This window comes from Grampus griseus, assembly GCF_964374135.1.
Source record: "Grampus griseus genome assembly, chromosome: 14".
NCBI lineage: Eukaryota > Metazoa > Chordata > Mammalia > Artiodactyla > Delphinidae > Grampus > Grampus griseus.
Window position 1 is genome coordinate 28,764,080 of NC_139008.1, and position 16,027 is coordinate 28,780,106.

Below are 16,027 nucleotides of genomic sequence, written 5' to 3' on the forward strand. Positions count from 1 at the left end.
ACAAGATTGTTCCCACCTGACAGGTAGACTGAGGCTGCAGAGGGGTGAGCATCTGCCTGCGTCTCAATCCCTGTCCTTCCAGGATCTTTGTTGAGCTTCTTCAGAGTGTTTGGGTTTGCAAAGCGCTTCCCTTCCCCACGGGGTAGAATGGGGATGATCTGTTATCTCCACCTCGTGGGATTGTGAGGATTTTAAATAAGTTAAGGTGGCGGATGTGGAGATGTGCTAGTGCACTTACTTTACAAAACGTTCTTGCTCCTGAAACGTGCCAGGGGCGTCTTGGCAGAGCAGTGGGGTCAGAGCAGAGAAAATGAGAAACAAGTGTACACCCGGCAGGACTTCCCTGGTGGCACAGTGGTTAAGAACCCGCCTGCCGATGCAGGGGACACGGGTTTGACCCCTGGTCCAGAAATATCCCACATGCTGCGGAGCAACTAAGCCCGTGCACCACAACTACTGAGCCTGTGCTCTAGAGCCTTCACAACTACTGAGCCCATGTGCCACAACTACTGAAGCCCACGTGCCTAGAGCCCACGCTCTGCAACAAGAGAAGCCACCACAATGAGAAGCCCGCACACAGCAATGAAGACCCAACGCAGCCAAAAAAAAAAAAAAAAAAAAAAAAAAAAATGTACACCCAGCATGTGCAGCCCGGGGGAAGATACACGATCAACAGGTAACGATAAATGAATGTGAGACGCTGAACAGCATCTGTGTTGGCGGATGCTGGGGATGTCTGAGCGGGGCTGGTGCTCTAAGGGCTTTGTGTGTTTTACACACTTAATACACTGACCCATAAGGAAGGTGTGCTGTTATCCTCATTTCACAGATGGGGACACTTAGGCCCAGAGAGGGCAAGAGAGGCGCCCACGGTCACACAGGAGGTGGCAGAGCTGGCATGCAGGTCACTGCCTTGCAGGGGTCAATGCTTTTTCATCAGAGGTGCTCAAGGGCTTTCTTCACTCACCTAGCGTTTCTGGGTCTGAGCATCATGTTTATGTAAGTTTGAGGAACCAGTAAGTGCCGGCCGTGTCATCAAAGAGGGAAATCCCAGGGGCCCTTTATGGCAGGCGGGCTTCTCAGAGGAGCCGGCCCTGCCTCTCTCTCCTTTCCTCAATGCTTTCGGCCCTGGTTCGTGCCCATCTCCCTTCCCTGCGGACTGTTAGGATAGAGGCAGCCACTGCAAACAAGCCAACATAGCGATAACTCAAGTCGCGCGTAGTTTTTGGTTTCCCAGTGCATATAAAAGTCCTGTGTACACTGTACTGTAGTTTATTGTGTGCAGTACCATTATATCTAAAAAACAATGTACATGCCTTAATTAAAAAATACTTTATTGCTAAAAAATGCTGTCATCTGACAATGCAGGGATATCACAAACCTTCAATTTTTTTTTAAAAAAAGTAATTATCTGTGAGGTGCACTAAAACAAAGTATGCCTGGATTTTAGAAGTCATCTGTTGCAACCCCCAGCTTGAGTAGTAATTCTCTAGCAGCCGCTTGAGAGTGATCCACTCACTTCAATTTGATCACAAAGTTTACCTCTTTCAAGGAGTCTTTATACAGCCCATGAAAAATGTTCCTGTTATAAGTTTTTCCATTATATTGACTTAAAGTCTTCAAACTTCGAAGTCCAAATTAGTGACAGAGACCCACGGTAGCATAGGATAGAAAACACCACACATTAGTGAACTTTCATTCAACTTTTCTTTCATCATTATTTTAATGCCCTTTAGTGAAAAGAGCTAACGCTTGGGTGTGAACAGATTTGGGTTTGAATCCCCAGCCGTATACACTTGGGCAAGCTAATCACTCCTCTGGGCTTTAATCATCTCTTCTATGAAATCAGGATAATTATTTATTTTAATTGTGAAAAAGTACACACAACATAACATTTACTGTCTTAACCATTTTTAAGTATACAGTTTGGTGGCATTAAGTACATTCATATGGTTGTACAACCGTCACCCCTATCTGTCTCCATTCTGCAAAACTAAAACCCTGTACCCATTAAACAATAGTCCTCAACCCCTCTTCCCATCCCCTGGCAACCACCATTGTATTCTGTCCCTATACTTACTATAGTAAGTACCACGTGTAAGTGGAATTAGACAGTATTTGTCCTCTTGTGTCTGGCTTATTTCACTTAGCGTAATGTCTTCATGGTTCATCCACGTTGTAGGCTGTCAGAATTTCCTTCCTTTTTAAGGCTGAGTACTATCCATCGTATGTATGTACTACATTTTCTTAACCATTCTGTCAATGGACGCTTGGGTTGCTTCTGTGTTTCAGCTACTCTGAGTAATGCTGCTGTGTACGTGGGTGGACAAATATCTCTTCAAGACCCTGCTTTTAATTCTTTTGGATATATATCCAGAAGTGGAATTGTTGAAGCACATGGTAATTCTATGTTTAATTTTTTAAGGAACCACCACACTGTTTTTATAGCAGCTGCACCATTTGACATTCCCACCAACAATGTGCAAAGTTTCCAGTTTCTCTACATCCTCACTAACACTTGTTATTTTCTGTTCGCTTTTGTAAAAATGGTAGCCATCCAGGGGTTTCCCTGGTGGCACAGTGGTTAAGAATCCGCCTGCCAATGCAGGAGACACGGGTTTGAGCCCTGGTCCAGGAAGATCCCACAAGCCGTGGAGCAACTAAGCCCGTGCGCCACAACTACTGAGCCTACGCTCTATAGCCTGCGAACCACAACTACTGAACCCATGTGCCACAACTACTGAAGCTCACACACCTAGAGCCCATGCTCTGCAACAAGAGAAGCCACCGTATTGAGAAGCCTACGCACCTCAACAAAGAGTAGCCCCCACTTGCTGCAACTAGAGAAAGCCTGCGTGCAGCAACAAAGACCCAACACAGCCAAAAATAAATAAATTAAATAAATTAAGAATCTGCTTGCCAGTGCAGGGGACATGGGTTTGAGCCCTGGTCCAGGAAGATCCCACATGCCACAGAGCAACTAAGCCCATGCGCCACAACTACTGAGCCTGTGCTCTAGAGCCTGCAAGCCACAACTACTGAGCCCGCGTGCTACAACTACTGAAGCCCATGCACCTAGAGCCTGAGCTCCGCAACAAGAGAAGCCACTGCAATGAGAAGCCCGCACACCACAACGAAGCGTAGCCCCCGCTTGCTGCAACTAGAGAAAGCCTGCATGCAGCAATGAAGACCCAATGCAACCAAAAATAAATAAAATTAAAAAATTAAAAAAAAATTAAAAACATAAAATAAAATGGTAGCCATCCAAATGCATATGAGGTGTTATCTCATTACAGTTTTGATTTGCATTTCTGTAATGATTACCGGTGTTGAGCATCTTTTCATGTGCTTTTGGTCACATGCTCTTTGTATATCTTAGGATAACTGTCTATTCAAGTCCTTTGACCATTTTCGAATTGGGTTTTTTTTTTTGTTGTTGTTGAGTTTTGAGTTCTCTACATATTCTGGGTATTAATCCCTTATCACAAATTTGATTTGCCAGTATTTTCTTCCATCCTCTGAGCTGCTTTTTTACTCTGTTGATATTGTCTTATGATGTCCAAAATTTTTAAAATTTTTGATAAGTTGAATCTATTTTTTCTTTTGTTGCTTGTGCCTTTGGTGTCATATTCAAGAAATCACTGTCAAATCCAGTGTTGTGAAGACTTCCCCCTGTGTTTTCTTCTAAGAGTTTTATACATTTATTTAGGTCTTTGATCCCTTTTGAGATAATTTTAGTATATGGTGTTATGTAAGGCCCCAACTTCCTTTTCTACATGGACAACCAGTTTTCCTATTTGTTAAAAGACTGTCCTTTTCCCATCAAATGGTCTTGATACCCTTATCAATGAATCATTTGGCCATATATGCAAGGGCTTATTTATGGGTTCTCTATTCTATTCTATTTGTCTATATGTCTTTCTTCATGCCACTACCACACTTTTTTTTTTTTTAAAGACTTTTTTTTGATGTGGACCATTTTTAAAGTCTTTATTGAATTTGTTACAATAGTGCTTCTGTTTTATGTTTTGGCCCTTTGGCTGTGAACATGTGGGATCCTAGCTCCCCAACCAAGGGTTGAACCTGCACCCCCCACGTTGGAAGGCAAAGTTTTAACCACTGGATCACCAGGAAAGTCCAACTGCCACACTGTTTTGATGACCGTAGCTTTGTTAAAAGTTTTGAAATCAAGAAATATGAGTCTTCCAGACTTGTTCTTCCTTTTCAAGATTGTTTTAGCTATTTTGGGTCCCCTGAGCTTCCATATGAATTTTAAAATGGATTTTTTCTATTTCTGAAAAAAAAAAAGATGATTGGGATTTTGATAGGGATTGCATTCATCAGTCAATCACTTTGGGTAGTGACATCTTAACAATATTAAATCTTCTAATCCATGAAGATTACACATGGTATGTGTTTCCATTTATTTATGTCTTATCTAATTTCTTTCAGCAATGTTTTATAGTTTATTGTACAAGTCTTTTACCTCTTTGGTTAATACCTAAGTATTCTTTTTGATGCTATTGTGAGTTGAACTGTTTTCATAATTTTCCTTTCAGTTTATTCATTGTTAATGTACAGAAATGCAACTGATCTTTGTGTGCTGACTTTGTACCCTGCTACTTTGCTGAAATTGTTTATTATCTCTAACAGTTGTGGGGTTTTTGTTTGTTTTGTTTTGCAGAATCTTTAAGGTTTTCTATATATAAGATCCTATCATCTATGAATAGAGAGGATTTTACTTCTTCCTTTTCAATTTGCATGCTTTTTATTTCTTGCCTAATTGCTCTGGTTAGAACTTCCAGTACTATGTTTGAATAGAATTGGCAAAAGTGGACACCCTCATCTTGTTCCTGTTCTTAGAGGAAATGTTTTCAGTCTTTCACTGCTGAATATATGTGGTGTTTGCTGTGTTTTTTTTTTAATATATGGTTTTTATTATGTTGAGGTATGTTCCTTCTATTCCTAGTTTGTTGAGTGTTTTTGTTATGTAAGGGTGTTGAATTTTGTCAAATGCCTTTTCTGCATCTGTTGAGATGATCAAGTGGGTTTTTCCCCCTTTCATTCTGTTCACGTGGCATATTAATCAATTTTCACATGCTGAACCATCTTTGCATTCCAGGAATAAATCCCACTTGGTCATGGTGTATAATATTTTTAATATGCTGTTGAATTCTTTGTTAGTGTTTTGTTGAGGATTTTTGCATCGGTGTTCACCAGGGATATTGTTTGTAGTTTTATTTTGTAGTTGTTTTGTCTGCCTTTGTATCAGGGTAATACTGCCCTCATAGAATGAGTGAGAAGTCCCTCTTCTTCAATTTTTTGGAAAAGTTTGAGGATTGGTATTAGTTCTTTAAATGTTTGGCAGAATTCACCAGTGAAGTCATCAGGTCCAGAACTTTCCTTTCTGCGGAGATTGATTACTAATTCAACCTTCTTACTAGTTATACATAAGTTTATTCAGATTTTCTATTTCTTTGATCCAGTCTTGGTAGGTTTTGTGTTTCTAGAAATTTGTCCATTTCATCTAGGTTATCCAACTTGTTGGCATAAAATTGTTCGTGGTACTCATAATCCTTTTATTTCTGTAGAATCAGTAGTAATGTCCCCATTTTCATTTCTGATTTTAGTAAATCGAAACTTCTTCTTTTTTCGTTGGTCCATCTAGCTAAAGTTTTTCAATTTTGTTGATACATTTCAACAACTTTCATTAATTTTCTCTGTTGCTTTTCCACTCTCTGTTTTATTTCTGCTCTAATTTTTATTATTTCTTCCTTCCGTTAACTTTGAGTTTAGTTTGTTCTTTTTCTAGTTCCTGAAGTTGTAAGATTACAGTGCTGATTTAGGTCTTTCCAGTGTTTTAATATAGGCATTTATAGCTATAAATTTCTCCTTTGGCATTGCTTTTGCTGCATCCCATAGGTTTTGGTATGTCGTGTTTTCATTTTCATTTGTCTTGAAGTATTTTCTAATTTCCCTTGTGATTTCTTTGATCCATTGGTTGTTTGTACTGTTTTTCACAAATCTGTGATTTTTCCATTTTCCTTCTGTTATTGATTTCTAACTTTATCCCATCAGGTTGGAGAGGACACTTTGTATGAAATCTATCTTTTAGAATCTGTTGAGACTTGTGGCCTAACATATGGTCTGTCCTGGAAAATGTCCCATGTGCACTTCAGAAGCATGTATATGCTGCGACTATTGGGTAGAGTGCTCTGTGTATGTCTGTTAGATTTAGTTGGTTTATTGTGTTAAATCCTCTGTTTCCTTACTTATCTTCTGTCTGGTTGTTCTGTCCATTATTGAGAGTGGGTTATCGAGGTCACCAGCTATAATTGTAGAACTGTCTGTTTCTCTGTTCAATTCTGTAAGTTTTTGCTTTCTATTTTTTGATTATTATTAGGTACATAAATGTTTATAACTGTTATATCTTCTTCCTGTTTTGAAACTTTCATTAAAATCTATTTTGTCTGATATCGTATAGCCACTCCTCTTTTGGTTACTACTTGCATGGAATATCTTTTTCCATACTTTCACTTTAAATCTATTTGTGGTTTTAGATCTAAAGTGAATCTCTTTTAGATAAAATATAGTTGGATCATGTGTTTTTATTCATTCTGCTAATCTTTGTCTTGGTTGGAAAGTTTAATCCATTTAAATTTAATTACTGATAAATTACTGATAATTACTGATAAGGAGGGACTTATTCTGTCATTGCTATTCATTTTCTATATGCCTTCTAGCTTTTTTGTCCCTTATTCCATGCATTGCTGTCTCTGGTGTTTAGTTTTTCGCATGAACTGTTCCTTTCCATCTCCTTCTGTGTATATTCTATAGCTGTTTTCTTTGTGATTACCATGAGGATTACATTTAACAACCTAAAGTTACTTTGAATAATGATTTGAATTTACATCAGCTTAACTTTAGTAACAAAAAAATTCCTGCTCCTTTATAGCTCCATCCCCACCCCTTTATACATCTTTGTACATTGTGTGCTCCCAAACATAAATAATTTTTTAAAATGCATTAGTCTCTTAAATTATGAAGAAAACAAAATGTGGAGTTACAAACCAAAGTTACAAGTAATACCGGCTTTTAGACTAGCTTGTCAGTTGGGCTTGACTAGGGCTGGGTTTTTGCCAAGCAAGTGTGAAAGAGGGGCAGGGGACTCACGGATGTCCCCAAAGGGAGCGATGATCGTCATGGCCCACAGAACCAGCGCTGGGATGGGGTGCTTTGGCAAGAGTATGTGAGGAGGACAGGTTTTTAAAAATGACAGATTGCAGGCCTGAAAAATTTGAACAGTTGTTGCTGTGAGGGCACTAGAGCAAAGTGCTGGGGGGACAGAGTGGATCAGAGCAGAGAATCTGACGTCAAGATTACAGAGGTGGTGCAGTGATGGACGCCGCGTTGGTCTAGAAGAGCTGTAAGTGGCACAGAGGAATAGCCTCTGGAGAGGAAGCAGCTCAGAGAAGCGAGATGCGGGGTGTGGCCGGAGGGGATGGAGGGGCCCCTGATGAGTGAGGCGTTGATCATCAGTGAGTGAGAAGCAGCTCGGAGGTCAATATACAAGTCCAAGCGTAGGCATAGAGAGTGCTACAGGTGAATGGCATGAGCGTCAAAGGAATTGATGTTTTTAAGGAGGCAAAGTGGTTTGAAGCAGGGAAATTGAGAATTGGGAATATGGATTGAGGGAGAATAAAACAGCTTCCTTGGGGGAGCTCGAGTGAATAGGGCCCTTGGGAGATAGCCGTGCTTGGAGATGGCTGGGAAGCTGGGAGGAGACGTTGAGGATTATCGGGGAGTTTGTTCCGTACTGGGAGCGAGGGAGGGGAGACCAGAACAGATTAGAGTGTGGCCAAGACAGTCCAGGCTGTGGGCACGGTGGAAACAGTCCTCTGTTTTTTTTTTTTTTTTTTTTAACATCTTTATTGGGGTCCTCTGTTTCTTTTCTACCTTGAGGCTGGGGGACCTCGGGCCAGCACTCAACCTGTGTGTAGTTTTCTCATATGTTCAAATACAGGATACACTGGGTTGGCATAGGGTTAAGTAACCTGGAGGCTGTAGGGCACAGGACGCAGTGCGATCCATGAATGTGCCCTCAAAGTCCAGAGTTGGTCCCACCCCTTCTCCTGTTTCATCAGCCCTGGAGTGCCCTTTCCACAGCACTGGGCTCAGCAGTCTGCAGTGCACCCTTCGTGGGGCCCTGAGCAGAATCGCCCCAGGATTTGCGGGTATGACTTTTATGTACTGACCTTATGCCTAGGCTCTTATCATCCTGGTTAAAAAGGTTAAGTACCTTGCTATAGGGTATGGATTTTTAAGCCAATGTAAATTTGGGGTAGGGAGCAGGGGACAGTGTAGTATTTCTTTCTCATCCTTTAGGTCACAGCTTACATGTCACACCTGCCAAGAGAACCCCTTGGTCTAGCCTCATGGTTCTCAAGGGGGGACCATTCCTCACTCCGGGGACGTGTGGTCGAACCTGGACACATTTCTGGTTGTCAGCACGGAAAGGGTTCTAGGGGCATTTGGTGTTAGCGGCCAGGGCTGCTGACCATCTTACAGTGACAGGACAGTTCCCCTGACACAGAATTGTCCAGCCCCAAATGTCAGCAGTGCCGAGGGTGAGAAAGCCTGGCCTGGACTGTTCACAGGAGATCCTTTCTCCAAGCCCTGCTTATTCCTTCATGGTACTTACTGTGGTCTGTAATTATCCGGACGGCTGACTTTAAGAAGTGTGTGTGTGTACAGACAGACAGGTGGATGGAGAGACAGATAGGAAGAAATATACATGGAATTGTCCATCTGCCTTACTTGGAATGTGAGTCCAAAATGGCAGGGGTCTTTTCTGTCTTGGTCACTGCTGCATGCCCAGTGCCTCGCATGATGGTATACAGTAGGTGCCCAATAACTATCTGTTTCTGAGTGAATGAATAGGAGGGGCTTTTGTTCTTCTGTAGAGAATTTTGATTCTACATCTGCAATGAATACAGACCTGCCTAATAACTCAAAATAGGATTTTGCTCCACTTCAAATACAAGTGATGTTCGTCCAATCAGATCCTGTTGTTCAGGATAACATGTGCAATGGTGAAGGACCTTTCTGGAAGTTTTTATAACATGTATATTGGAAGTTCACCTAATCCCCAACTGCTGAAAAAAGAATGGACACAAAGAATCAGAGAGACCATAAACCGAGTATCTAATTTAGAAAATGTCACTGTTTTAATGTTGTCAGTTGTAAAGAGGTGTGTCTTAACCAGACTGTAACAAAATTACCACAGCTTATTCCAAAAGAAAATTTTAATACAAGAGATTTTAGAAAATTAAACACATTTGCTTAAAAATTCTATTGTGTAAACCTTAACAGAACAGGGTAGTTAAGATAATACTATGTGTTTCAGAGCGAATCCGCGGGCTTCTAGGCCTCACATCCAGACACTAGACTCTAGATTTGTCGCCTTGTTCCCTGCGACAGACGGCTCACTGGGACCCGATCGTGGGTGACTCCGGCTGGGTCACCATGGCACGTGTAGTCAAAAGACTCCCTCCTCCAAGAAGTCAGCATCTGATGAGTTAAGCAAAGTGTTCTACCAAATGGCGATGCCAGGGATGGTGCCACTAAGGCTGCAGAGGCAGAGACATTCTTTCTAGGATGAATCCTAGATAATAAAAAATCCACCACCCCCTCACTCCTGGCTATGCCTGTTCTCCAGCTCATCTCTGGAGGGGCTAGCAACTCTGGGTGCAAACGTGTGATCCCCCATTTTGTAACCTTCCATGTCCTCAGTCCCAGTTTTTGCAAGGGCGTCCCCTTGTATGGTCTCAGGTGATGGTGGAAAGAATTGTCGGAGGTGCATGGCTTCTTCCCTTGCAGTTCATGAAAGCAGGAGGCAGACCTGATGGGATTCGAGGGCAGGCGGGGAGCCTGGGCGGGTCAGCTAGTGGTTTTCAGTGACGATGGCAAAACATTTATGTGCCAGTAAGAACTGAATCCCTGGACCTCGAAACACTCATGGGTCCAGCTTGTCCTTAGAGTGGGGTTGCTCATCCTTGCTATAGCCTCAACCATCTTTTAGAGAAACCAGATTTTTTTTTCCACTTCTCTTCCTAAACTGATTGGGTAGATAAGGAAACCCATTTAATGCGGTTATTAGGATTCAGAGATGAAAGTAAGGGCTCCTTAACAGACTTGAGAACTACCCATCCAGGCAACGGGCATGGCGGAAGGGAAGGTCAGAAATCCCGTCACGAACTGGGCAGGGGCGTTTCAGTCACAGTGGGATGAGCCGACAGCTGCTCTGCTCAGAGCACGGAGATCGGCAAGGCTCCACCCTCACTTCTATCGATCCAGTAGCCGAAGTTTTATTTTGGAAACGTAATCAAGACCACGTGTTAGGGAAACATGAAAAATGAATTTTTTGGCATGGGAATGTTAGATAAAATATACAGTGCTACAGTTGTGCAAAATTAGCACAGAAGCCAATCTGAACAGCAAACATTTAATGTTAGCTTTAATGAAACAATACACAATATTGTGAAAAATGATCGTTGCAAAAGGCCTTGCTCGTGAGCAGATGCCTGCGTGCCAGGAGCGCCCAGCCTGGGGGAAGGTCCAGTGTGGGTGGCAGTGTCCCGAGGGAAACACCGAGACAGGGTCAAGATAGTTATTGCCTTTGGGGTTGAAGCTCGAGCAGGGCGTGCTCCTTCTAGGGTGCCTCTTAGCCGATCTGAGGCTCCCAGGCAGGGTCCTCTCTGCAGGTCCTGGGGGATGCCCACGCAGCTTGAGGCTGAGAATCCAGCCTGTTCTTTACTGTCAGTGACACGCCAGGCGAGGTGCCCCCTTTGGGGGAGAGCACCTCCCATGAATGGGCGCTGGTACCAACTTGCCAGGCTGAGGGATGAAGGAAGGATGCCAGGCGTGACCGGTTAGGGGAGGTCTGCCGGGGCCCGAGGTCAGGGCCTGGCCTCCAGGTGAGGGGGCCGGCTGGTGACACCCCCTGTGAGGGTGAGCAGGTGGTGTGGGGGGGCCAAGGCCTGAAACCCTGTGACCTGGTCCTCCAGTGGGCAAACTGTGTCCTGAGGAAACAGGAGAAAAAGAGGAGGGAAGGCCACCGGCTCGCCCGGGCCGCAGAGCCCTAGTTCAGGGTGTTAGGAGTGCTTCGGAGCAACTGGGCTGGCGGGTGGGTCTTCATTCCTGTTTCCTGATTCTGAGCCCAGAACCTGGGGATTAATTCTTGGGCCTCCGGTGCCTGCTGCCTCTGGGCAGTAGCTGCATCTGTGTTATCAGTCCCACGGACAGACTTAAACAGCTCTGATTGCCTCTGTTGTTTTAAAGGCACAGCACAGCCCGTAAAATCCAGCGGTTATCAAAGAACACATCTCAGTAGGCCCCATGCTGTGTGACCAGACCTTGTCCACAAACACTGGTCCGCGTCCCTCCGCCTCACCCTTCACGCCCTTGCCAGATCTCACAAGGTGGTACTGTCTCTACAACTCAATCAGGTGATGCCTTTTGTAGCCAGGAAGCCCCTGGATGGGCCTGGTGTTAAAGGCGACCACCGTGGGGTTTAACAGCCTTTTCCAGGAAAGCCGCCGCCTCGCCCAGGGCCTGACTGTGGAGAGAGGCTGGGCTGTTTCAAGCCAGGATTCCAGACCAGCTGCAGCAGGAGCTGGGAAAGCTTGCTTCTGGGCGAGGTTTCCACCAGCCTCGGACCGCCCTTCTGGGAGTTTTGGTTTTCTCTATTAAGGAGAGATGTCTCTACCCAGCCCTGCTTTTCCTGGGTCTCCTTTATCTGGGGGAAAAGGAGGGAGCAAACAAGATGGCAGAGATGGACCCGGTTGATGCTGTGGCCCGTTCTGGCTGAAGCTGCCCCTGAGCAGACAGCCTGGCTTTGCAGAGGGGACCTGGAGGGGCCTCTCCCTCCCTGTACAGGTGGGGTACCAGAGGGTCAAGGCCGTCTTGAGAGAGGGGCCCTTCAGTTCCTTTCAGAATGGGGGGGTGGCTTCCTCTCTCAGACGCCGACTTTGGAGGCTCCAAACAATCTTCTAATTTGATCAAGGAGAGAGAAGCAACGCCAACTGCTCCTTTCTGAAGGGCTGTCTTTCCCCCCGATGGGTCCCAGGGCATTTCCCACCCTCTGAACTGGAGGTGGATTGATGGGCAGATGATGACGACACATCCTCAGGGGCTGGCATTTGTCCCAGACCTCCGCCTGGACCTCGGTGTTTTATTCCTTCTCTAGGAGCTGGGGAGTCTGCCCCTTCTAAGTCCATCCCGCCACCCTCGAGAGCAGGGCAGGAGTATTTTGAGCAGCTGGATGGACTAATCACTGCAGAACATTCCATGTGATTCCAAAGTTAAGGCTTTGAGGAGGTGCTGTGATGTGCATGTCACATGCATGTCTGAGCTGAAATCAAAGCAATTGAAGATCAGGGTTTCTGCAGGATCACGAAAACGGAGGTACAGAGAGCAAGCAGCCTGGAGGGTCCCCGTGGGGCCCCCAGGAACATGCTTTTTACAATCCACATTTTGGGAGAACAGGGCAAGTTTTCCATGAATAATTAAGCTTTAAAAAATGGGGAGACAGGGCTTCCCTGGTGGCGCAGTGGTTGAGAGTCCGCCTGCCGATGCAGGGGACATGGGTTCGTGCCCCGGTCCCGGGAAGATCCCACATGCCGCGGAGCGGCTAGGCCTGTGAGCCATGGCCGCTGAGCCTGTGTGTCCAGAGCCTGTGCTCCGCAGCGGGAGAGGCTACAACAGTGAGAGGTCCGCGTACAGAAAAAAAAAAAAAACTGGGGAGGCAGAGTTTCTCCTTTTTAAATACGGGCTGCGAGTGCATTTGTATCTCCCAGCTCAGCATCTGTCCGCCGTAGCTATGGATGCCTTTTTTTTTTTTTTTTTGGCTCTTTTTTTTTGAACTCCGTGCACAGAATGTCAAAGCTGGCTCCTGGTGGGGTGGCTGGAGAAGGCGAGACCAGACTCGCACTCAGATGTGTTTCGGGTCAGGCGCCAGAAAAGGCTGGCTGATCGGAACCCTTGGCCCTGGGGGGTGTCGGGGCAGCGGTTCCATTCTGGGTCTAGTACAACCGGAGAGGAGACACCTTGGGAACAGATCCGGCTGTGCAGCCTGTCAGCTGGCGTCCAACTGACTGCTGTGGAGGGATCCAAATGCGGGGGGCTGGGGTCTGGGGCAGCTGGAGCTTCCAGACAGTCCTGGAGGATCTGGTCGAGGAGGGCTCTGTGTTGAAGGCAGCACTGTGGGACTCGGGATTCCAACAAAGTGCACGTGCAGTGGCTCCGTCGGCACACACGCGGAAGAGGGAAACCACGTTGCCCTTCTAGGACACAGGGTCCCTCGGGTCCTCTGACCCCCACGAGCTGACAGCAGGGCCCCCAGACACTCCCCACTCCATCTGCGGAGAACAGCCGGCTTGTTTCGCTCACCTGGACCTGGCTCACCTGGCAGAATGTTCCCTCAGAAGTCACGCGGGCCTCCTCCGAGTCTCTGGAGGGCTGTGCGTAGATGATCTCAGCTCTGCTTAACGGCTCTGATGAGTTTCCTTTTGGCTGATGGGAGGAACACGCAACACAAACCTTCCAGGTCATTCCTTCCTGAGTTTTCCGCTATCTAGGAAATCCTCAGTGATTACCCACACCGCTCACCCAGTTGTAAGCTGACGAGTGGTCAGCCTTCTACCGACCATCTTTCACACACATTCATACCGGCTATTGTCCCCAGAAAACGCCTCTCTTTGTATCAGCAGCTGAGGATGGCTCTTGCCCAGGGTGGGAGAGAGTCCCATGATTCTGGATGTTAAAGCTGGCTAAATGGCTCTGGTCCCATGGGGCGAGCTGCCAGGGGGGCCCCCGCTCTGAATGGGAGGGGCAGAGGGATTGGTCTTGGGCACACAGGGCCCTGCTCCCGCTGAGAACATGCTGGCTGACAGAGGCTGTGTTGCACACCCTCGTCTTTAGGGGATGATCATGATCTGTGCAGAGTGGACACTTGTGTCCAAGTTCACAGAGAGCCACGCTGAGCGCCTGGGAGCCCCGGGGCCAGGTCTGAAAGCCCGAGGTCCACAGAACCTTCTGGAATGCTTCCCGGAGCTGAGTCTCTAACAGCCTGAGGGCTCTCCTCTAGGTTTTCGAGGCCAAGGCCACCGACTCCTGGATAGCCCAGAGCTCTCCAATACAGGTCACTGGGTTGCTGCTGCTGGCTGGCCTGACCAGGTGCACATGGGCCTAGGGGGCCTCAGGTTTCCTAAAGGGGCTGGTCCTTCCAGAACCAACCATAAGGAGGTAGGGAAGTTCTCCAAGAACCACAGTTCCACATCCCTCTAATGGCTCCTTCACACGAAGGTCACGGGACCGTCTCCCTGGAGCGCGGTGGCAAGAACTAGGGTGTCTACTGACCACTGGTGGGGAGTGCATAGTAAGGAACTAGCCTCCACCCAAACCCTTCACGTCCATAGGTTGTAGCAGGCAAACATTAAACAGGGGAAAAAACCCCAAACCAGTCATTCGAATTCCCACATGGGCAAGAGTTAAGAGGGGGTTTCTCAATGAACCTTCTGACCAACTGAGACATCAGACTCGTGCATCTCAACCAGGGGGCTCCGAGCCCGATCCAGCGCCCACCCTCCTGCTGGCCCCTGAGCTGGAGGGAGGGGAACGGCTGGCCCTCACGGCCCAGGGCAGGGCCCGGGGAGAGCAGGGCCCACATGTCTGCGTCTGTCCAGCGAGGAGCTGCCCTGCTCTCACACGGCCCAGTTTAATCGGGGTGTCACGGGACCGGCAGGGAAGGTGTGCTCTCTGGGGTTCACCGGGGGGACAGGGTTGTCCCTCCGAGGTGGAAGGGGCCAGCTGCCGTGGCCTGGGTGGAGGCAGCTGGCGCAGCACGTAGGGCCCGAGTCTGGGTGGCCATCGAGGTCAGAGGTCGCCGCTCTGGGGCTCCACGTTGCGCGTCTCCCTGGGGTGACCTCGGGACAGCTTGGGGAAGCGGGAAGCCACTTTGGGCCGGCTGTTCTTGGTCAGCGGTTCTCCGGGAGGGGTGACGTCACTGTAAGACAGAGTGGGGAGAATCGGGTTAAGTCAGGGTTCCAAGTGCAAATAGCTACAAGCAGGGCAGCAGGGGCTGGGGTGGGGTGGACGGTGGGAGTGGCCTCCGGGGCATGGCGGCTGCCTGGCTGGGTGGCAAGAGCGGCGTGGAGAAATGGGGAGGGGCGTCCACGTTGTCGTGTAAACTTCCTGTCCGTCAACAGCGCCCAGCACAGCTCTGGGGCCACAGCTCTGGACCCGCTTTTAAGTCAACGAAAGATGGTTCTGGCCCCGGCTGTCTTCTGTCTTCATTGATCTTCCAGCAAAGGCACATTTCAAAGTCCAAGAAAGAAAATGCTTGGGAGAACACTGCATTTAAAGTCATAAAAGATGCACAAACACAGGAGAGGGAATTATGTCCGCCAAGGTCCAATTGTAAGGGCGTTTACGACAGCAGTAGGTAAAAGAGTCAAAAATACGGAACAACTTGTGCGTCCAATGCAAGCATCACTGATACTGGATATACTGGTGAAAAAACACCTATAACCGCGAGACAGCAGCAGCCAGTAGCACAGGGGCACGGGAGTGCGTTTATGAGCCCGTGAGGACGTGTGATTCCAACACAGGTTAAAGCACAGTAGGGAGGCTGTAACCCCGCCGTGTACAGAACACACCTGCAGGGTACGTTTGTTTACTCCATGAATCCTGGCGCACCCATGTGGGCCGAGCACTGCGCAAGGTACCGCGGATAAATGGTGAACAAAACGGGTTCTCCCAGGACCCGTGGAGCTCATAGTCCGAAGGAGGGTTAAAAACATCACACGTTCAAAGACTTAGGTTACAAATGCCACCAGAGCCTCCCTGAGCAGGGAGCCTGGGGCATGGCAGGAAGTGCCCGAGAGTGGGCGTAGGGGGCCAGCCTGGGTGAAGCTTGGGGCCAGGAGGCTCTGGGCACCTGGAGCACGGGGGGAGGCAGGGAGGGAGC

At 47.3% G+C, this 16,027-nt stretch overlaps 1 protein-coding gene across 1 annotated transcript in view; it reads right to left on the minus strand.

Moving 5' to 3' along the window:
- Positions 1-9,257: 9,257 nt before the first annotated feature.
- SNX29 (sorting nexin 29) overlaps positions 9,258-16,027 on the minus strand; it is a 566,576-nt gene continuing 559,806 nt past the window's right edge. Inside the window, exon 21 of the mRNA XM_082671124.1 lies at positions 9,258-15,064. Coding sequence (XP_082527250.1) covers positions 14,935-15,064 — 130 coding nt within the window. The 3' untranslated portion in view covers positions 9,258-14,934. The remainder of the gene's footprint in view (positions 15,065-16,027) is intronic.